Source organism: Schistocerca nitens, chromosome 9 (genome assembly GCF_023898315.1).
Source record: "Schistocerca nitens isolate TAMUIC-IGC-003100 chromosome 9, iqSchNite1.1, whole genome shotgun sequence".
Lineage (NCBI taxonomy): Eukaryota > Metazoa > Arthropoda > Insecta > Orthoptera > Acrididae > Schistocerca > Schistocerca nitens.
This window is the reverse complement of record NC_064622.1, coordinates 212,286,115-212,309,424: the sequence shown is the minus strand read 5'-3', so window position 1 is coordinate 212,309,424 and position 23,310 is coordinate 212,286,115. Positions and strand designations below refer to the sequence as shown.

At 38.4% G+C, this 23,310-nt stretch overlaps 1 protein-coding gene across 1 annotated transcript in view; it reads right to left on the bottom strand.

Annotated features, from left to right (window-relative positions):
- Positions 1 to 1,773: 1,773 nt before the first annotated feature.
- Positions 1,774 to 23,310, bottom strand: part of LOC126204131 (odorant receptor Or2-like) — a 57,179-nt gene continuing 35,642 nt past the window's right edge. The window contains exons 3-5 of the mRNA XM_049938544.1: positions 17,602 to 17,703; positions 14,587 to 14,742; positions 1,774 to 1,904 (exon numbers count right to left, since the gene is read on the bottom strand). Of these exons, the coding sequence (XP_049794501.1) occupies positions 1,839 to 1,904; positions 14,587 to 14,742; positions 17,602 to 17,703 (324 nt within the window). The 3' untranslated portion in view covers positions 1,774 to 1,838. The remainder of the gene's footprint in view (positions 1,905 to 14,586; positions 14,743 to 17,601; positions 17,704 to 23,310) is intronic.

Below are 23,310 nucleotides of genomic sequence, written 5' to 3'. Positions count from 1 at the left end.
TGTGCTGCGTTGTGAGAGTTTTGTTGTGTGCGAGAACAACCGCAAGCTATAGGTAACGTTTAGCTTGACTTAATATAAACAGTTATTGTATTTAAAGTGGTTTGGTGTTTTGTTTTGTCCGATAGTACGATAACGGGAGTTGTTATCGAAATCTGCCTGTCTCGTAATTGCTGCTCGATATTGTTTGTCGGTGTCATTGGAATGTTTATTCGTGGTGTAATAGTGTCACTGTACGATTACGACGTTGTGTATAGTAAAGGTGCTGTTTATTATTCTTCTTCATCTGAGTCAGCCGCCTCGTCAATGTTTATGATTGCTGCAGTAGAAATTATCCGAGGGTTGATCAGTCTTCAATTTGTCTTTTAAGAGTATAACTGCGGTACGAGCTAGACTTCGAGTATTTGCCAGGCGCTCCGCTACGACTAGAATCTTCTGAAAACTAATAGCGATCCACAGTCATAACATCGACTGTAAAGTTAAAACTGTACCAAATTCATGCTGTAGTGGTCGATTGGTTCGCTCAAGCAATTTTGCGCGGCAGGAAGTCATACATCAGCGGCATAGCGACGTCGGTAGAGTATGTTCCGCTGTCGTTGTGAGTTAGATCTAGAGTACCGCCAGTTGGCTAGTTACAGCAGTTTTCATCAATTCTGTGATCAGTGTTATCACGTTCTTCTAACAGAACACAGCCGCCTGCACAATAACTGACAGTATTGCACGGTTAGATCGTCCTTTAGTTTGCTTTTGTGAGAACTATTACATATCTTAAATATATTTTTCTGGAAATACCATTTCACAGCAACACTTTATTTATATTTTATTTGTATTGTTTTATTTGATATTAGATCTGGTTTGCAGTCCCATTCTCAGGCACTCCCTGTATGACACTTTTTCATGGTCTTGCCCATTACTTCGGAGAATTTTATAGGTGGGTCCATAGTTACTAAATTTTTTTTCTAAAAGTAGCAGTTCCACAGTCACACTTCGTCTTATTTATATTTGCAAAGAATCAAATATAAATAAAAATGTACCATGAAACTGCTGCTTCAGAAAATTTCTTTATCTTCCACTGACAGGCTGCATTCTGTTATCTACAAAATTCTCTGATCAGCACACTGTTGGATTTGGAATTCAAGTAACTTGTCTCGTAATAACATAATGGCAAATTGTGACCTGTTATATTTTTATTCCAAAAATATAGTGTGTGCAATGCACAAAAAATGTCTTATATTTTCAGTTGTTTATATATTTTCAACAGCAAAATAACGTAACATTGAGAATGTAACATTTGATACAAAAATATAAAGTTAATGAAGTTCTTAATGCGTTACGCAACTTGAAATATCACTCCATATGATATTGTCGCAATTTGAACTTCGCGTGAGGTAATGATGACAGAACCACTGCTGGAAGAGTAAGAAACATGAAAAATAACACAGAAGAAAGAACTCCAACTTTATCTTTCCCAAGAACTCTATCAGATGTATATGATCCTCACAAAATATTTGTATTTATTTCTGAACACATTTCGTTCTCCATCTTAAGCATAAGGAAATGTGGCTGGTACATACAGAAACATTTCAAAATAAAAGGAATGAACAAGTGTTAATGACTCATAAATTGCTTTTATAATTGATATAAATAAAGCTAAGTGTATGCATCTGCAGTGATACAGCAGTTCTAATTTTTGAGGAGAACATTTTTTTTATTTTAATAACGTAAGAAAACTATTTTGTCACTGTATTTTTTTTCTAAACATGATACTTCAGCAAAGTAGCCTCCTAAAACTCGTATCAACATAACAACTAGTAGATTTGGATGTCAATACCCAGTGGACTTCAGCTTGCAGACCGCTTGTTCATCTGACCCAACAATGCGTAGTACGAGTAGGAAGCATTCACCAGCTGCAAGGGATGAGGCGAAGAATAAGAACATTTTCAAAGGAAACCCATAACAACAACAAATATTTATCCTAGTACAAATGACGCAAATCTCTGATCTTTCCGAAATTAGAGAACTGAAAATAATTTCTGCACACACACAGACACACACACACACACACACACACATATATATATATATATATATATATATATATATATATATATATATATATATATATATATATATAGGGTGGTCCATTGATCGTGACTGAGCCAAATATCTCACGAAATAAGCATCAAACGAAAAAACTGCAAAGAACGAAACTTGTCTAGCTTGAAGGGGGAAGCCAAATGGCACTATGGTTGGCCCACTAGATAGCGCTGCCATAGGTCAATGGGATATCAACAGCGTTTATTTTAAATAGGAACCCCCATTTTTTTTATTACGTATTCGTGTAGTACGTAAAGAAATATGAATGTTTTAGTTGGACCACTTTTTTCGCTTGGTGATAGATGGCGCTTTAATAGTCACCGACATATGGATCACAGTTTTAGACGAACAGTTGGTAACAGTGAGACGTAGCACCGTATACCGATCCTGCCTTGGAGGTGGTTAAGTGGGAGATGTGTCTCAGAGCTGGATAGTGACAGATGGTGACGCGAGATTGGACGCGCACGTAGTTTATGTGTCAGCCGACAGAGGACAATATTGGATAGGGGACTGTGATTTAATTTCGATTGTGCCCACTAGAGTGCACTAGAGCAATAGGATGTTTTTCATAAACTGTTCTTGTAATTTCATAATGTGTTATTATGTCTTTTTGTGTATGTAAAATGTTATAAATGTGTTTTAGTAGTATGAATGATGCGTGAGTGTGGTTTAAGGTTAATTTGAAGAGAATTGTTTAACCAGGATTTAGTGTGGGAACATCTCGAAGAAGTATGGATGTGTGACAAAGGGGATTTTTGTAGAATAGATTTGTAAAGTAAGTTTATGGAAAAGGGAAAGTTAATTCAGGTATAAATAACAATAGTAAATAACTTTATGCATAAGTAAAACTTCAGCATATTAGATAATTACGTCGATAAAAAGTGCAGTCGTTAGGTTTACTATTTTGCGACTGGTTATTGATGAAAAGCGCGGACTGACGCGGAAGAATGTTGTTTTGCTATTGGCTGTTGAGTAAACTGACCAATGGTAAAACAATATTCTTCGCGCGCCTTTCTCTGCTGGTAAAAAAGACTTAGGGTATTCTAGAGAGGAGTCGGAGCCTAGCCGTGAAACAGTTCGGACATGTGTAGTAGTAGTTCCGATGGAAACGATAAGTTGCCAGATCTAGCAGTGTTTCACACATCAAAAGTGTTGTAAAGTGACGGCATAATTATTCCGATGGGTGTGTAGAAATTTCGGAATTTTTTAGTAAATTTTGCGACGAGAAAAGACATAAATTCCGCTTGGCGTATTGAGCAGGTCGGTAGATAAAAACTGTGACTGCATTAGGTGCCGACAGACTTAATATTTGGCAAGCATTCTCAAAAATAATCCGTATTTTTGTAGCTATTACTTTTTCGGGAAATGCAACACCATAAACTTTCTAACGTGAGTGAAATGGCCTGTGAGTGACTGTGTTAAGACTAGCACGGGCTTGGCAGTGATACTTGTTCACCTAAGTTTCAGAATACATTAATTAAGGACAAAATTTCCAATCTTTCATTTCGTGTGAAAACTTTCTTCTGAAACGTCGATTAGTGTCTTTAATTGCAGCCTGGTTCACGTCAAAGTACAGTAGGTTTCGCTTTGCTTCCCTACTGATGATCTGCTGAGACAATGTTCACAGGTAGGTGCAGGTTCGACGTAAAGGGACGGAAGGAACCGCGCCGCCGCAACAGCTAGGTACGCTTGAACATTTTATTTCGGTTGTTCCAATGTGTTACATGTACCTTTGTGAACTTATCATTTCTGAGAACGCATGTAGTTACAGCGTGATTACCTGTAAATACCACATTAATGCAATAAATGCTCAAAATGATGTCCGTCAACCTCAATGCATTTGGCAATACGTGTACGACATTCCTCTCAACAGCGAGTAGTTCGCCTTCCGTAATGTTCGCACATGCATTGACAATGTTGTCAGGCGTTGTCGGTGGATCACGATAGCAAATATCCTTCAACTTTCCCCACAGAAAGAAATCCTGAGACGTCAGATCCGGTGAACCTGCGGGCCATGGTATGGTGCTTCTACGACCAATCCACCTGTCATGAAATATGCTATTCAATACTGCTTCAACCGAACGCGAGCTATGTGTCGGACATCCATCATGTTGGAAGTACATCGCCATTCTGTCATGCAGTGAAACATCTTGTAGTAACATGGGTAGAACATTACGTAGGAAATCAGCATACATTGCGCCATTTAGATTGCCATCGATAAAATGGGAGCTAATTATCTTTCCTCCCATAATGCCACACCATACATTAACCCTCCAAGGTCACTGATGTTCCACTTGTTGCAGCCATCGTGGATTTTCCGTTGCCCAATAGTGCGTATTGTGCCGGTTTACGTTACCGCTTTTGGTGAATGATGCTTCGTCGCTAAATAGAACGCGTGCAAAAAATCTGTCATCGTCCCGTAATTTCTCTTGTGCCCAGTGGCAGAACTGTACACGACGTTCAAAGTCGTTGCCATGCAATTCCTGATGCATATAAATATGGTACGGGTGCAATCGAAGTTGATGTAGCATTCTAAACACCGACGTTTTTCAGATTCCTGGATCTCGCGCAATTTGTCTGCTACTGATGTGCGGATTAGCCGCGACAGCAGCTAAAACACCTACGTGGGCATCATCATTTGTTGCACGTCGTGGCTGACGTTTCACATGTGCCTGAACACTTCCTGTTTCCTTAAATAACGTAAATATCCAGCGAACAGTCAGGACACTTGGATGATGTCGTCCAGGATATCGAGCAGCATACATAGCACACGCCCGTTGGCCACTTTGATCACAATAGCCATACATCAACCCGATATCGACCTTTTCCGCAGTTGGTAAACGGTCCATTTTAACACGGGTAATGTATCACGAAGCAAATACCGTCCGCACTGGAGGAATGTTACGTGATACCACGTTCTTATACGTTTGTGACCTTTACAGCGTCATCTATCACAAAGCGAGAGAAGTGCTCCAACAAAAACATTCATATTTCTTACTTACTGCACGAATGTGTAATAAAAAATAGGGGTTTCTATTTTTAAAAACGCAGTTGATATCCGTTTGACCTATGCCAGCGCCATCTAGCGGGCCAACCATAGCGCTATCTGGTTTGCCCCTTCAAGCTAGACGAGTTTCGTTCTTTGTAGTTTTTTCGTTTGACGCTTATTTCGTGAGATATTTGGCCCGGTCACTATCAGTGGACCACCATATATACCGGGTGTAAATTTTAAGTTGACAAACCAGAATAACCCGAAAAATAAGCTTCACACGAAAAAATTTGTACAATCAAAAGTTGATTATTTTCGAGGGGGACATGTGATGGTGGTAAAATTAGGCCGTCACCCCAGCCCCCTGGGAGTGGGGCGGGAGGCTACTTCAAAATTAGAAATGGGAACCCTCTTTTTTATTGCAGAATCAGATTCTACATAAAGAACTACGTACATTTTGTCTTAAACATTTAGCTTTGATTCTTGGTAGTCGGTGCTGTAATTCAAGAAAATCCATGTTCTCATATTTGCGTGGAAAATGGTTACGGATAAATAAAAGATTCTTATATACTTCATAAATTTTGATTCGCTAAAACTAAAACTCTCCCTCTCTCCCCACATGGTGGGGTTTGAGAAAGAGGATATAGAGTATTACAAATGTTGACCCGAATATTATTTTTTTTCCGCAGATTCGAAAAAAACGGCTTCTCTAACCTGTGGAATGCTGTAGCTGGAGGGTAAGGCTACAGATTTAGGTTTACTTAAGAAAATAAAGCGACAAGGAATGCTGTGCATGAAATTTACAAAGGGAGGGATCTCCATGGAGAATTTCATAACTATCATTAACTGCGAAGCATTCGACTATCTCATCAATAAATGAAATACAAATGTTTTTTTTACATGATCTAGAACTTTTAACACCCAATAAATACTGAGGAATGATTATTACATGGCTAACTATGATAAATACAAAAATTGGTACACAGATTGATACCACCAGATAGAATTTAATTGTGATGTAGGGGTTGTGCATACAGTTCGTGATCATGAAAGTGGAAAAAGTACTGTGATCGAATCTGGGCCGTTGTTATATTTTTACTGATTCAGTTACAATTCTATTTTCTAAGTTTTATGTATACGGTTTACACTGAATCGCTAAGTATATTTTTAAGGTCTTGCCAAAGAACTTAATCTTCACACCTATCCTAGTACATCACACACATTTAATTCCTAATAAATTACAGTCAGCCATGAAATTTTACAGATATTTGATGTTGCGGGCGTAATTCATCAGCAGTCCATTGACTAAGGCCAAGCGTTTCAATTACTGTAAATAGTCTGTAATAGTAAAGCTTACAAAATTTTTGTAAAGAAAGTCTAGCTTTTTGAGTAATAATTTGTCTAAAAGTATGAAATAAAAAATATTAGGGAAATGTTTGGTGCACCTCATTTCCTGTTCATGATTTCGAGCATCATTCCAAGGCACGTAGAACGTTCCTCTGATCTACTTATTTCTCTTAAATAAACCGTTTCATAAAATATTTGACTGATTTCTTTCATTTTTTAATTTCAAGTTTTATTCAGAAAGTATGATCCAACTGACTCCTCGTTTGCCTTCCTAATGTACTTGATTCGAAGGAAGCCTTTTTGTTATTTAAATACCGCACAAATGTATCTGTTTATATGCAAAATAGTTAGGTCTTGAATAGATGAAATGTTTGACACTTCATTTACATAGCTTGGCAGCAGCTTTTCGTGATATATTTCAATTTTTCCTCATTTTATTAATTAAGTTTTTGTTAATTATCCAGATTATTTTCAAGCAGTTAAATATTTTCATACCAAACTAGACCTCATGCAGGTCACTTTGATACCCAGTTTACCTTTTTATCTCCCTTTGTTTGGCTATGAAAATTTGGACAAAGCCTCATGGTGTAAGTTATAGAGAGTCTTGATTTTGCTCTGCTCAGGCGTTTACAAAAACGTATCGAGTGTTAATCATATGATAAAATAGTCCTTTCTGCGTGTTTTCATCTCAAAAATTCGTCGTTTCGATGTCTTGAACCTTTTATGAGATGCGACGATTCCCGAAGCACAGGAAAGGTTCGGACGCGCTGCGAGCGACCCGTCCGCGGATATAACAACCAATATCTCAAAATGAAAAGAGATATCATTTCGGTCTCAACTTTAGATACAATTTAGATATATTGGTTATATTTCATACGCAATAATGTATGACTTTAACTGAACTATACGGAAAGTCTACACAATGTGATTTTACCTCTGCAAATTCTTAAAAATTTCGTGCAGCCATGTACTCAAATTCGTGCAGCACACTAACTATGAGGAATAACGAAAATAAATTCAGACCTTTATCGTTTAAAGATATCAAGTTACAGGTTACGGAAGAATCAAATTTTTTTACCGAATAGTTCCTTAAAATCGGATGTTAAGTAATTCATAGCTGCCGTCGCGTCCGCTCCACTGCTTTGCCGAGAAGACGCGTGGCTGTCGCTCTTTGTCGCACGTGCTGCAGCGACGAGATTCAAACACGTTTGAATTCAAACGTCGCCAGTTGCAGCGGGAGACAGGTAGCGAAACAGATGTCGCTCACGTAGGACAGTTCCGTAACTACACCTGCGGTTGTGATTTGTCGCCTGATGCGTGCGTTGTCGCTCGCTTCTGCCGTTCACGTAGGACACGGTCTTACGAGGCTGTTTGCGGCAACTTTTTGCAAACATCGTCACAGGCGATGAAACACGGATTCATCACTCCGAACCAGAAACAAAACAGTCACCCTTGGAGTGGCGCGTCATGAATAATAATGAATATTTTACAAGTAATATGTAGAAACTGGTAATTCTCTACAAGATGGTGTGCATTGCAGGTACATTATTTACTACAATGCAAGGACAGAACGTTTGAGTGCGAATTACTTACTCTCTGGCTTACTCTCGCTGTAGTTTGTTTAAGAATAGACTGCAAGAGAGCCGCAGCAAATCCGTGCCTTCCCGGGCTACACTAAGTTCAGGAACAGGGCTTAATGACACAGAGCACTTTTGAATTATATAAAAAATCGCCTCCCATTCATAACATACGTGTTGCTTAAAAGTATACTTATCAGGTTGTGATTGATAAACGCTCATTTTTTGGACCAACTGGATGAAGGAAGCCAGAGAAACAGTTTTGAAGAAAATGGAAGAAATATATCTTTCTTCAAGAGGCGACACCTCTTCACAATGGATATTTTTACAATAGAGAACTGAGTGAATTTAAGAACATTGTAGTGATTGATCAACGTATTTATCAGATTTGCGATCCAACCACTGACTTCCATGTCTATCCAAATGTGTGACTGGTAAACTTTTGCATCGAATATGTTATGATGGTTGTAATATTTTGTAGATATTCTACAAAAGCACTGTGAGGATGAATCACGCATTCTGGTAAAACGAGTGGCAAAATCCGTTATTGTAGAAAGGGATTCTGTTAAAAAATAAAAGTGTAGTATTGGAATAAAATTGTGGTCATTCCCTAGCAGTTCGAAACATCCTCAGTTTGTCGTCGTTTCTGGACGTAGTAAATCATACAATAAAGAAAGTGGTTATTAGAAGCCCGAAAGTAAAACTATGATTAATTTTCTGGTGGAATAACCAACAGACAAGTAATGTTTTTCATAAATACTTTAACAAGAGGTGTACAGTTTGTACAGAATTATGAAGTTACATAAATGTTCGTTTCTTTTCTGGACGTCTCACACAAACTAGATAGTGGTAACTGAAGAGAACTTCACAGTCCATGATCGCTAAAACAGCATTTTATTAGATAACCAGTTTCAGCAAGGCTATGATGTCATCATCCGATCTGGAAGAGGATGAACAGAAATTGATAGTAAAATATTTTACGGTCATGATAACTCGATAAAGTGTCATGTAACACAACCTATAAAATTATAACGTTGTTTCATATTGCATATACACTTCCCACTGTCATGAAGATCACTACAAATCTCTATGTCAAATGTAAAATTACTACGCACAAACATAAACATAACTGTACAAGTATTCGTGTTTACCACCAGCAGTTTACCACTGACAGAGAAGTGGTATAAACACAACGACCACTATGTACGTCCTCTAGGTCGTAATATGGCAGTAGGCTGCATTTTCATCTTGTATACGTTACAAAATATAAATACATAACATATAACTGTTGATATATTATTACGTACCACTTTATTTACATTTACATACTATCCAAATCAAAGAAATATGCTATGTGATCAAAAGTATCTGGTCACCTGGCTGAACATGACTTACAAGATCGTGGCGCAGTCCATCGGTAATGCTGAAATTCAATATGGTGTTGGCCCACCCTTAGCCTTGATGACAGCATCCACTGTGGCAGTCAGGTGCTGGAAGGCTTCTTGGGGAATTGCAGCCCATTCTTCACGGAGTGCTGCACTGTGGAGAGGTATCGATGTCGGTGGATGAGGCCTGGTACGAAGTTGGCGTTCCAAAACATCCCAAAGGTGTTCAATAGGATTCAGGTCAGTATTCTGTGCAGGCCAGTCCATTACAGAGACGTTATTGACGTGTAACCACTCCGCCACAGGCCGTGCATTATGAACAGGTGCTCTATCATGTCAAAAGATGCAATCGCCATCCCCAAATTACTCTTCAACAGTGGGAAGCAAGAAGGTGCTTAAAACATCAACGTACGCCTGTACTGTGATAGTGCCACGCAAATCAGCAGGGGGTGCAAGCCCCCTCTACATCTACATCTACATCTACATCCATACTCCGCAAGCCACCTGACGGTGTGTGGCGGAGGGTACCTTGAGTACCTCTATCGGTTCTCCCTTCTATTCCAGTCTCGTATTGTTCCTGGAAAGAAGGATTGTCGGTATGCTTCTGTGTGCGCTCTAATCTCTCTGATTTTATCCTCATGGTCTCTTCGTAGGATATACGTAGGAGGGAGCAATATACTGCTTGACTCTTCGGTGAAGGTTTGTTCTCGAAACTTTAACAAAAGCCCGTACCGAGCTACTGAGCGTCTCTCCTGCAGAGTCTTCCACTGGAGTTTATCTATCATCTCCGTAACGCTTTCGCGATTACTAAATGATCCTGTAACGAAGCGTGATGCTCTCCGTTGGATCTTCTCTATCTCTTCTATCAACCCTATCTGGTACGGATCCCACACTGCTGAGCAGTATTCAAGCAGTGGGCGAACAAGCGTACTTGTAACCTACTTCCTTTGTTTTCGGATTGCATTTCCTTAGGATTCTTCCAATGAATCTCTGTCTGGCATCTGCTTTACCGACGATCAACTTTATATGATCATTCCATTTCAAATCACTCCTAATGCGTACTCCCAGGTAATTTATGGAATTAACTGCTTCCAGTTGCTGACCTGCTATTTTGTAGCTAAATGATAAGGGATCTATCTTTCTGTGTATTCGCAGCACATTACACTTGTCTACATTGAGATTCAATTGCCATTCCCTGCACCATGCGTCAATTCGCTGCAGATCCTCCTGCATTTCAGTACAGTTTTCCATTGTTACAACCTCTCGATACACCACAGGATCATCTGCAAAAAGCCTCAGTGAACTTCCGATGTCATCCACATGGTCATTTATGTATATTGTGAATAGCAACGGTCCTACGACACTCCCCTGTGGCACACCTGAAATCACTCTTACTTTGGAAGACTTCTTTCCATTGAGAATGACATGCTGCGTTCTGTTATCTAGGAACTCTTCAATCCAATCACACAATTGGTGTGATAGTCCATATGCTCTTACTTTGTTCATTAAACGACTGTGGGGAACTGTATCTAACGCATTGCGGAAGTCAAGAAACACTGCATCTACCTGTGAACGCGCGTCTATGGCCCTCTGAGTCTCGTGGACGTATAGCGCGAGCTGGATTTCACACAACCGTCTTTTTCGAAACCCATGCTGATTCCTACAGAGTAGATTTCTAGTCTCCAGAAAAGTCGTTATACTCGAACATAATACGTGTTCCAAAATTCTACAACTGATCGGCGTTAGAGATATAGGTCTATAGTTCTGCACATCTGTTCGACGTCCCTTCTTGAAAACGGGGATGACCTGTGCCCTTTTCCAATCGTTTGGAACGCTACGCTCTTCTAGAGACCTACGGTACACCGCTGCAAGAAAGGGGGCAAATTCCTTCGCGTACTCTGTGTAAAATCGAACTAGTATCCCATGAGGTCCAGCGGCCTTTCCTCTTTTGAGCGATTTTAATTGTTTCTCTATCCCTCTTTCGCCTATTTCGATATCTACCATTTTATCATATGTGCGACAATCTAGAGAAGGAACTACAGTGCAGTCTGTGAAACAGCTTTGGAAAAAGACATTTAGTATTTCGGCCTTTAGTCTGTCATACTCTGTTTCAGTACCATTTTGATCACAGAGTGTCTGGACATTTTGTTTTGATCCACCTTCCGCTTTCCTCTTTTGAGCGATTTTAATTGTTTCTCTATCCCTCTTTCGCCTATTTCGATATCTACCATTTTATCATCTGTGCGACAATCTAGAGAAGGAACTACAGTGCAGTCTGTGAAACAGCTTTGGAAAAAGACATTTAGTATTTCGGCCTTTAGTCTGTCATCCTCTGTTTCAGTACCATTTTGGTCACAGAGTGTCTGGACATTTTGTTTTGATCCACCTTCCGCTTTCTTCTTTTGAGCGATTTTAATTGTTTCTCTATCCCTCTTTCGCCTATTTCGATATCTACCATTTTATCATCTGTGCGACAATCTAGAGAAGGAACTACAGTGCAGTCTGTGAAACAGCTTTGGAAAAAGACATTTAGTATTTCGGCCTTTAGTCTGTCATCCTCTGTTTCAGTACCATTTTGGTCACAGAGTGTCTGGACATTTTGTTTTGATCCACCTACCGCTTTGACATAAGACCAAAATTTCGTAGGATTTTCTGCTAAGTCACTATATCGAACATGAAAAACACGACCATACCGTAACACCATCGCCTCCGAATTTTACTGTTGGCACTACACGCACTGGCAGACGACGTTCACGGGGCATTCGCCATACCCACACCCTGCCATCGGATCGCCACGTTGCGTACCGTGATGCGTCACTCCACACAACGTTTTTCCACAGTGCAATCGCCAAATGTTTACACTCCTTATACCAAACGTGGAGTCGTTTGGCATTTACCAGCGAGACGTGTGGATTATGAGCAGTCGCTCGACTACGAGGTTCAAGTTTTTCAACCACCTGCCTAACTGTCATAGTGCTTGTAGCGGATCCTGACGCAGTTTGGAATTCCTGTGTGATGGTCTGGATAGATGTCTGCCTACTACACATTACGACCCTCTTCAACTGTCGGCGGTCTCTGTCAGTCAACAGGCAAGGTCGGCCTGTACGCTTTTGTGCTGTGCGTGCCCCTTCATGTTTGTGCTTCACTCTCATGTTGGAAATAGTGGACCTAGGTATGTTTAGGAGTGTGGAAAACTCGCATACAGACGTATGACAGAAGTGACACCCAGTCAATTGACCACGTTCGAAGTCCGCGAGTTCCGCGGAGCGCCCAATTCTGCTCACCCAATACTGAGGTCGCTGATATGGAGCACCTGGCATTAGGTGGCAGCACAATGTACCTAATATGAAAGACGTGTGTTTTTGGGAGTGTCCGGATTCAGACATGACGAGAAAGTTGTTTTAGACTGGTAAACACAAGTGGTGTTGATACATCATTAATACTTTTCTTTGTAAATGATGATTTACTTTGTAGATAAGATGTAAATGAAGGTAGTGGTCATATGTACCTCTTGATTTAAATTATGTCGTTGAACGACATGGACCACTTATACTGACCCTACGATTTTTGAAAAAAATATAGATTATTGTTTTGGATATATTAAGTGTATTACAGAATCTTTGAAATTCTGTAATGAAAGATAGTGTACTCTTTTATAAGCATACATTGTTCTTAAAATTTTGTTCCATATTTCGATATACTGCTTATATTTCTGTTACTTCCTATATAAATTCCAAATAGAAGTCGAAATACTTTTAATTTTTATATTGTTATGAGACAAATAATGATGATTGTCGTTCAACACACATTCACACTGAGTAACACACAATGGGTGACATATGTGATGCAGATGAGCATGGTAATACTGTTGTTAAAATTATATAAGTTTTGTTACTGTTTCTTAATGTTGAGCTGTTTATAATATTGTGTGCATGGCATGACTTTTTGAAAAATATAAAGAAACATATATTGTCTAGCTATTATGATGAGAAAATCGAAATGTAACTACAGGCATTCAGACATACATTACAAGAATGACACAGACTACCCCACATCACTGATATACGTCCTTGGAGATAACTTTCTTTTTAAGCACTTATTTTCATGTAACGTACTGAGAGCCTAATAATTTCTTTGTTCTGTACTATATGTCAAAAGTATTTTTATCCTACTTCATTTATCAAAGTTATTACATTAATTGTATATCAAATTTCTTATTTAGATTGAATATTAATGAAAATAAAAATGGTCCTTAATAATGTATTAACAAATATATGTAATTATAGATCTATGTTTTGTGCTATACACAAGATGGCAATCCCCTCAAATGCTACAGTGCCACCTGATGAATGTACGATGTGGTCATAATATCTACACCATTCCTCTGTCAGTCATCAGCTGGTGGTGAACATGAACACTCCTATTTGGAGCGATGGAGTATATGTTTGTGTATAGTAATTTTACATTTGACATGCCGATTTGTAGTGATGCACATGAAAATGGGAAGTATATATACAATGTGAAACGACTTGCAACACTGGCGAACAATATGTTGTAATGTTCTAATCCATAACGTATGTTACAATTCCATAGATTGTGTTACAAGTCGATTTATCAAGATATGATATCAAGACTGAAAAATATTTTCTGGAGAATTTCTGTTCATCCTCTTGCCAATCCTATGATGGCAGTATAGCTCCATCGTTAGCAGTCATCCAATAAAATACTTCTTTAGTGATATTGGCTTGCAATGTTTTCTTTCGTTACCATACATTGTAGCTCGTCCCCATACTGACTATGTCAAGGATATACAGCCTTGCTAAGTACGAATCGTACCAGCTGTGTTGCGAAATTGGTTTAACTGTGATCAGTGCATTCGCTACTCAATCATTCTATACAGGTGTTGGTGATACAGTATTATCAAGTATCCATATTCACTAAGAATGGAATTACATAAATGAATTTGCAGCTGATGCATTCGCGTACGCATCCAGACGTAATTTGGAGTTTACATGCAATTTTCAGAGATATCGATAACTAGAAATTGGCGTTAAGTTAAAAGTCCGGTAGTTGTAATAGAGTTACGAACATTTATCCAATAATCTCAGCCACATAAAGGGAAACTTACGCTAATAAATTACGCTGATGAAAGACACAAGTGTGCAAAGCAACAAAAGTGCCTATACATACTAACCGAAAGAAATGCTCCCCTGTTGATCGGGTAGATATATCCAGCAGTTAGAAGGAGTGGTTTCTGGGCGCGGCTAATGAGGATCCTCATGGCTCGCTTGAATCGTGGATCTGCATCCACCCAAGAACAGCAGTACGCTGCAGTCGAAACCGCATCTGCCTGTTGACACCGGAAAACTGATTCTGTATATCCTGTAACCCCAGTGGTGGAGATTGCTTTTCTTCCTTATAGATGGTTATCGAAATACCCAATACATTCTACAGAGAAAAGTATTCATACAGCTGCAAACTCTACGATCACAGAAGAAAGAGAATGTGAGTAGTAAATACTTGCTGGCTAGCTGCAGACATAGTCATTAATAAGTTGCGTTCCTCGGACAATAGATGGCACATAGTGGTGAACTTAGTCAGCTCTGGAGGTAAGCAGTGTTATTCCCTTCTGGGTAAAGTAGTCTCAGTTGTCATACATTTATCTTTGATTAGGGATTGCTCCATTTGCATCTGCACTTGCTAGAACAATAGGTTTGTTTGGTGGTCCTACTTTGAGGCATACGTGTTTCTTCTTTACTGCTCTGCACCCACATAATCTTTTTGTGATATCATACCATCATCAAAGGATTTTATCTAATTTAATTGTCAAATGATAGGTAGATGTTGAGCACTTATATGCATGCTCATCGACTTTTTGTGCATTTTACTCTGTTACTGAATGTTTATCAAACGAAAAAAAGGATTTTTTGCATCTTGATGTGGGGAAACCTCTATATGACAAACACTGGCAGTTAATAAAACTGTATCTGGAGACTATCAGTGCAGTTGGACTGAATCAAGTATATCTAAACCAGGAAGTAGAGGTATTTATTTATGTCTTATAGTAGTTGCTACATTTATAAATATACAAATTTTCTAAATAATTGATGCAGGGGATCATGAGCAGAGTTTCAGTAGGCAGAACTATTTATTAGTATTAGTTAGTCAATTTCATGTTCCATAGATCATTTGCACAATAAATCATGATAGTGTCATTTTATATTCACATTGGTAATGAATTTCTAAATATGGTTTTATACCATTGGGTAAGTGACGAAAAACCTTTGTTACAATACTATGCATCTATTTTCGTGCTAACACGACCTTAATGTGTTGCAATGAATGTCTTTTCTTCTCCTGGGGTTTTAATTATTACGTCCTTGTTTCTTTATAACAGAAGTTGGTTATTTTCAAAGAACTTATGCCATGTGACATTAGTGAATGAAGTGTGGAAAATGTGGAATACGGAATATGCAAAGTATGTCACCTTACTAATTTGTCTGTCTCCAAGCTCTGCAATGCTTCTAAGTGCAAATGTGACCGAGCTTAATAGTTTCAAAACTTCTAAAACTTTCTTTTATCGTATTAAAGTCTCATTAACAAGTACACCAAAAATTTTTAAATTTTGTATGCTATTTGTTATTTCCTCAGCATACGTTACACTTATCATTCTTGTAATTCCCCTAGGTGTGTAGAATGAGTATATTGTGTCTTTTTAAATTAGAGCATTGGCCATTCACATATAATCACTCAGTTAAACTTTTAAGAACTCTGCTTATCATTTCTTCTGTTTCTGTATGTATACTTCGACTGATTACAATACTAGTGTCATTTGCACAGAAAGCTCTTTCTACTTTTTGAAGATGGAAGATCGTTTATATATATATGCAGAACAATAACAGACCTAAGACTGAGTCTGGGGGAACCTTGTACGTGATTGCTCCCCAGTCAGAATTAAGTCCCGGACTACATTGGTTGAATTACGAAGAACAACTTCCACCCTTCTTTTGGTTAGATGTGATGTTTCCATGATTGGCTATATACCATGAATCTCACAAAACTCCAATTTATATAGGAGAATACTGCGATTCACACAGTAAAATGCCTTAGACAGATCGCAGAAAACACAAACCCTGCGCTATTTTATTATTTACTGCTAGCAGAATCTGGTGAGTGAACATGAAAATGGCACATTTTCAGTAGAGCAACCCTTGTGAAACCCAAACTGTGATTTTCTGAGGATATTATTCTAGCTAATGTGAGATATTATCCTAGGATACACCACCTCCTCAAACATTTTGGAAAATGATGTAGCAGTGAAACTGATCGCTTGTTATTTACATGTATCGTTCAAATGTCTTTGGAAAAAATGTCTTGACTTAGTGATACACTAAATATTTCAGAGAAGACAAGGCTTATTTATTTGGAACAAAATTTTAACAGTCTGTAGGAAGCACTGTCAAATCCATATGACCTTTCAGTTTCGAGGGAATATATCTTTTTTTTTTAATTTCTGACGAATAAGTTGGTGATATATTTATGTAACTGAATTTTATAACAGTTCTTTCAATGTAGTGCTGTGCTTTCTCTCTTGAACGGTTTCTCGCCATATTTTCCACTATATTTAAGAAATGATTATTAAATATTAGGAAATGCTACCTGTAGCAAATGCTACCTGTGAATCGGCATTTACATGGCTTCTATTTAAGTGAATAGCTATGTCATCCTGTTCTTTGGCTGACTGCCCTACCTCTCGGTCCACAACATTCCTAATAGCCTTGAATCAGCTTAATCATACTACTCACACTATGCTTTTCTTATACGCATACTTCTTGTGCCAGTAATTGGGTTATGAGATTTCTGCATTTTGTCATATGCAGAATTTAACGATTATAGTTCAAACAACACAAGTTACCTTCAAACCATTCACTATCATTCGGTGCATATAACGTATACACTTTCCATATGAAGACCTGGAAAGAAAATATTCAGGTCTTGCCTTAGTGAAAAACGATGTCACTCACATTTCTAAATGTCAGGGTTCTATGTAATATTCATATTATAATCATCACCATTTTTATTGGAGAGCTAACCACCGCAGGATAAAGAAATATTTATACACATTGAAAATAGGAAGTATGGTAAAGACAATAAGAAAAAAATCGAAAATAAAAGTACAGGAAAAGATTTAGTGCAATATATTTCTTACCTGATCTATTATGAGGTGAGCAGCCCAACAATAAAGATAAACCTGGCCTCCTGGAATGGGAAGAAAAGAGATGCATTTGATAACTGTAGTGATGTCAGTGCTCTGTGAAAAGAAAACACAGGAATCACACATCAGGAAAAAACTTCCTTCATATTACCGGATACTATATATTAGACTCAACTATGTATACACTCGTGGGACGTTAGGCAGTTTGAGTACATTAATAAGAAAGACCAATCTGTCAGAAAAAGCAAATTTGAGGGTGCCATTATAATTATTGTAGCCCTATTAGAGATGTTCATCCTGCAGTAGGTCCCACTTAAGGTTAATACCCTTAACATGTCGTGTCTGTTTCAAAATATAAAAAATAAATACTTTGTTAAGTGGTTGTATACAAAGAAATAATAATTTTCTGTGTAGTTACCAATCATAACTTTTATTCTCTCCTATTCTTCGAGTTTAACGACGTAGCTCGTGAAACGGAGAAGAAAGTGAACTAGAGTCTGCAGAAGGTATTATCACTTAAATAATTTTGTGATGTGCAACAAGTGAATGACGGTGGTGCCAGTACAGTGGAGCTGTAGCCTCATTACGTCATGTTTATTTGGTGGTGGTGTAGCCCGACGCTATGCTTTATTTCTCTGGTAATTGTGCAAAATTGTCGCAGCAATTTCAGAAAATAAACCACCCTGTCAAAAAAATCTGGTTTGTTATCACTATAACAAAATACGTAATCCCGTACTATCACTATTCGAACATATTGTTTCGAAATCTTGAGTTTATGGATTGAGACGTGTGTTTATGGCTCGTTTGCGCAGAACAGTCTGAAAGGAGTGGTCACTCATCCTTGCATATTATAAAAATGGGTGTTATGTATGTGTGTGCGTCCCAGTTTTTCTCCTAAACAACTGGACAGATTTCAACCAAAGTTTGTACACAAATCCCTTACTGTCAGGCAACAATCGCTGTTGTGTTAAGAACCAGTTACCAGTCATAGTTTAGGAGACATGATGCCATAAACAACGAGATGCGTGAAAAACTACTGCTTCATGCATGACGTTCTTAGCACTAAGTCTTCACTACTAAAACACTTCTACAGTCGAACCAGTTTAGGGAAATCACTGACACCTGGCAGCGCTTTTGACATCTTCAGTTGCGAAGAACAAACGGCTGTGGGCGAAACCGATAGCGTTTTGTGGGGCCACGAAGAGGCTCTGACATAGAGATGTTTACAAATGTCGTTGCAGATGCGAGAAGTAGCTGCACCCAGCCTACAGAAACTGATCGTGATCTTTGTACGACTGTTTAATAATTTCAGAGATGTTTTCACGAATACATGAAAATGAAATTTTTTCGATATTGTACTACAATCACAGTTCCTTTCTTGTTGCGTTTCTATTAGAAAATTGGCAAATTCAGTGTCCGGGAAATGCCTAGTTTTGGTCAGCTATTACTTGGAATGAACATTATCTGCACAGCAGCAGAATAGTCAGTTTCCATCTTGCCAACTTCTAGGTCCCTTGTATAATCAGAATCTCAAATGAATTTTTATGTCTCCCTTAGTTGAATAACACCATTCACAGATATAATATGTGTAGTTACAGAGCCGCATAACAAATGATCTGAATTGTGGGACATGTACTGAATTGTGTGCCAAAGGACTGCACCAAGGACAAACCTGTCTGTTATCACGGAAAAGGCTGCTGCCGTTTAAACCCATAGTTTCTATAGTACTGGATATGTCATTGACATTATGAGTTCCATTTTTTTGAACCACATGCATAAATTAGAGTTCAAATGGCTCTGAGCACTATGGGACTTAACATCTATGGTCATCAGTCCCCTAGAACTTAGAACTACATAAACCTAACTAACCTAAGGACATCACACAACACCCAGTATAAATTAGGGGAGCGTGTTGTTCCTTAAAACGCTTCTCTTCGCTTCTAGGGAATCCTGTAACAGCACTCTTATACATGTTCATATTTAATTTGATATGATAGCATCCACCTTACGTGTGCTGCAGCACTTTTGGGAAATTACAAAAAAGTGCTCCAGGAAAGTAAAATTTTACAGGTTTAAGAAGTTTTTCAAAGTATAACTTGGTCATATACCAGGGAACAAATTTTCTACTCGAACGTAATAGTGTTGCAATCGAGAAAAATGTCTTTACTGTATTTAGTAATCTGTGTGTTACATTATTAATCTACTACACACCAATAATCAGTATGCAAAATCAATTTAAGGAGAAGTATTATAAAAGTCAATCACAACTTAAAAATATTTTGATACAGAAGCTGTTAGCATCTAATACAAATTTCCGTTTTGGAGACAGAGATAACTGTTCAGACACTAAAGAACCTCAGTTCGTTTGCAAGCATCACGTTTTCCATTATGGAAACCTTCCTTTTCAAAATAGAAGATGGTGTACGATCGATGAGTATGGCTAGTTTGAAAAATTTACAGAATTTTATTCACTATAAAACTCTGTTACTGAACAATTAACAATATCATCCAAACAGCTTTAATACTCGTTTATTATACGGAACTTATGTATATATAGAGCTCTTAATATTTACGAATGGTGCACAAAACACAACCTCAACTCCCACAAAAAAAAGTAGTAAACGCCAGATATTGCTCATAGTGGTTTTGTCGAGCGTATTCTTTCGTGTGATTCTAAGATCGGTCACTAGAATACATCTCTGACACACTATCCCCCAAGTAGAACATTCTCCTCTACTCAAACGGTATTGTCTGCGACATACAGGAACTTTGGCGAATGATAATTTCGTAACTGACCTTTTAATACAAGCTTGGATAGTGCTATATTTGTTCACAGAGATTCTGGCGTGCACTCTCAGTTATTAGGATAGTATTATTAAGAAAGCAGTTGGGATTAAATTAGCAAATGACATTATAAACAGAGATATCGGGTACTGTCGAAGCCATCACCCGGCTAAATTCCCTTCAGCTGTTTGAACATAACAGATAGGCAAGGACAAATATATGGAAGCATCACAAACACAACACGTTACCATGCCTAATAAAGTGCAGGAAACCCAATGGAATTAAAAACAGTTTCTAGCCACAAAGTATTTTACATTCTTGACAGCCACAGCTGTTGAAAGGTATCATGTTAAAAATAATTCCTTTGACAACTGGTAAATTTTTGTTTTATTGATACACAATCGGTTTCACAGCCCGAAAGCCACATCATCAGGTGCAACAACGTTGAAAGGTCGTAGGGTACCCATCGCTCCAAGTCAAGATATATTATTCAGTGATATTGTCTACTTTACAGTGGCGAACAAAGGGTGCCTCGTTGTAAAATTTGCCTGGATCGGTGTGACGGAAGGGCAACCAGTTTTGGAAAAGATAGAAGCAGCCCACATAAGCGACTTAAGTTTTCACTGTTCATATGATGGAGCTCCCGTAGTTCCACACAGTGGCGGCTGCTGTGTAAGAGCACAAGAGCACGTGAACACCCCAACTTTCGACTCCTTGCGGATTTATTGGCTATTTTTCCTTCAATGCTGTTAAACGTAACGTGTATGCTGCAATCTAAAAGATACAGTACCTAAATCTACCGCGCTACTTTTCCTCTAGACTCCGTGAAACTTGGCAACAGGATCGCAAGCACACCTTCAGCTGCACACGTGTTAAGGAGGTTTTGCGCATGCGCAACTCGCTTTACGTAATTGCCTTACAGCCATCTACATACGGGCTTGATAAACAACGTGTACGGTTCATGATGCGCGCAGCTAGCCCTTGTCACTCAACTAGAAGCTTAGGTCAGTGCCCCAAGTGGTAGCACACTGTGGCAAACTTTTATTCCCGTTCGCTCGGCATAAATCCTCCTAGATGACAGCACACTCCTCAGATATGATAATTCACTCACCATATCCTGTAGTAAAATTAGATCGGACGTCAGTATATGTTAAAGTTGTACTGACAGTAACCTACATTGTGGGTTTCTGAATGAGTTATATTAAGTTATGGATTTTACAATACAGTAATCCATTTGAGGCACTGAAAATCATAACGGACTAAAGCACATCAAAGTCGGCTGTGAGACTGTAGTACTTATGCTTCGGAAATCTGTTGATCTTATAGTGAGTCGGGTTTATCTGTGCTGAGAGGCTACATTGTATATATAAAAATTCACAAAAAACTATATTTCTGGATTTTCTGATATTTATTTAAACGTAGGATCAACGGCGATGTGCTTTAGGCACTTGAGGATCTCAGCGCCTCATTCGTATTCTAGACAAGTGACCTTGTTGACAGACATCACTGCTTGAGATTAATCGTTTCCACAGATGACACTTCGCGTTTGGACTTGGTTGTTCACTGCGAGGGAATTGGCTTTCATGTGCAGTGTAAACATGAACTGTGTTGGATCCATTTTAAATGCTAACAGAAAAGTAAAGCTGTGAGGACGGGTCATGACTCGTTCTTGGGTAGCTCAGTCGCTGGAACACTCGCCTGCAAAAGGCAAAGGTCCCGAGTTCGAGTTTCGGTCTGGCGCACAGCTTTAATCTGCTAGACTCCGCTGTAGAGTGAAAATATCATTCTGGGAACAGGAAAGTAAATTACCAGGAAAATTTAGCCGCAATTGGACTAGGGCCTCTAAGAATAGATCCTCTGATTGACAGAATGACGAAATCAAATAAGCGTGATCACAAGCGAACGTTCAACAAGGAAGTGTACAGTTAGCACAAGTTATTGAGTGTGTGTGTGCAGCGTAAGAATATCTGATTTTCAGCCTGGAAGTAAATTCGTGGACTAATACATCTGTTAGGCATCTTCTACATTTGTCTGAGAAAATGGAAAAGCACGAAAATTCTCACTTACACTAAAACGCTAAATGGAGAGTTGCGGAAGCTTACACATTATTTTGTTATTGCCATAAACTGTACTTAATTCTGTACAAAAACAATTCTTTCGTTTGTCAGATAAGCTACACATATTATTATTATTATTATTATTACTATTATTATTACTGTTGTTAGTATTATATTCACAGCGACTGTAGTTGTATAAACTTGTTGATAAGCATAACTGTTGTACATTCTGAAAGCGTAACTGTTGTACAGCAGATGCTATACATTTCACACTTTCAAATTCATCTGAATCCAAGCATTTGTGAACATACAGAAAGAAAAGAAAAATTCGGAGTAGGAATTAAAATCCATGAAGAAGAAATAAAAACTTTAAGGTTCGCCGATGTCATTGTTATTCTGTCAGAGACTACAAAGTATCTTGAAGAGCAGTTGAACGGAATGGACATTGTCTTAAAAGGAGGATATAAGATGGACATCAACAAAAGCAAAACGAGGATAATTGAATGTAGTCGAATGGGAATGTAGGTGATGCTGACGGAATTAGATTAGGAAATGAGACGCTTAAAGTAGTAAAGGAGTTTTGCTTTTTGGGGAGCAAAATAGCTGATGATGATCGAACCAGAGAGGATATAAAATCTAGACTGGCCATTACAAGGAAAGCGTTTCTGAAGAAGAGGAGTCTGTTAAGATCGAGTATAAAGTGTCTGGATGTCGTTTCTGAAAGTATTTCTATGGAGTATAGTCATGTATGGAAGAGAAACATGGACGATACATAGTTTGGACAAGAAGAGAATAGAAGCTTTCAAAATGTGCTGCTACAGAAGAATGCTGAAGATTAGATGGGTAGACCACATAACTAATG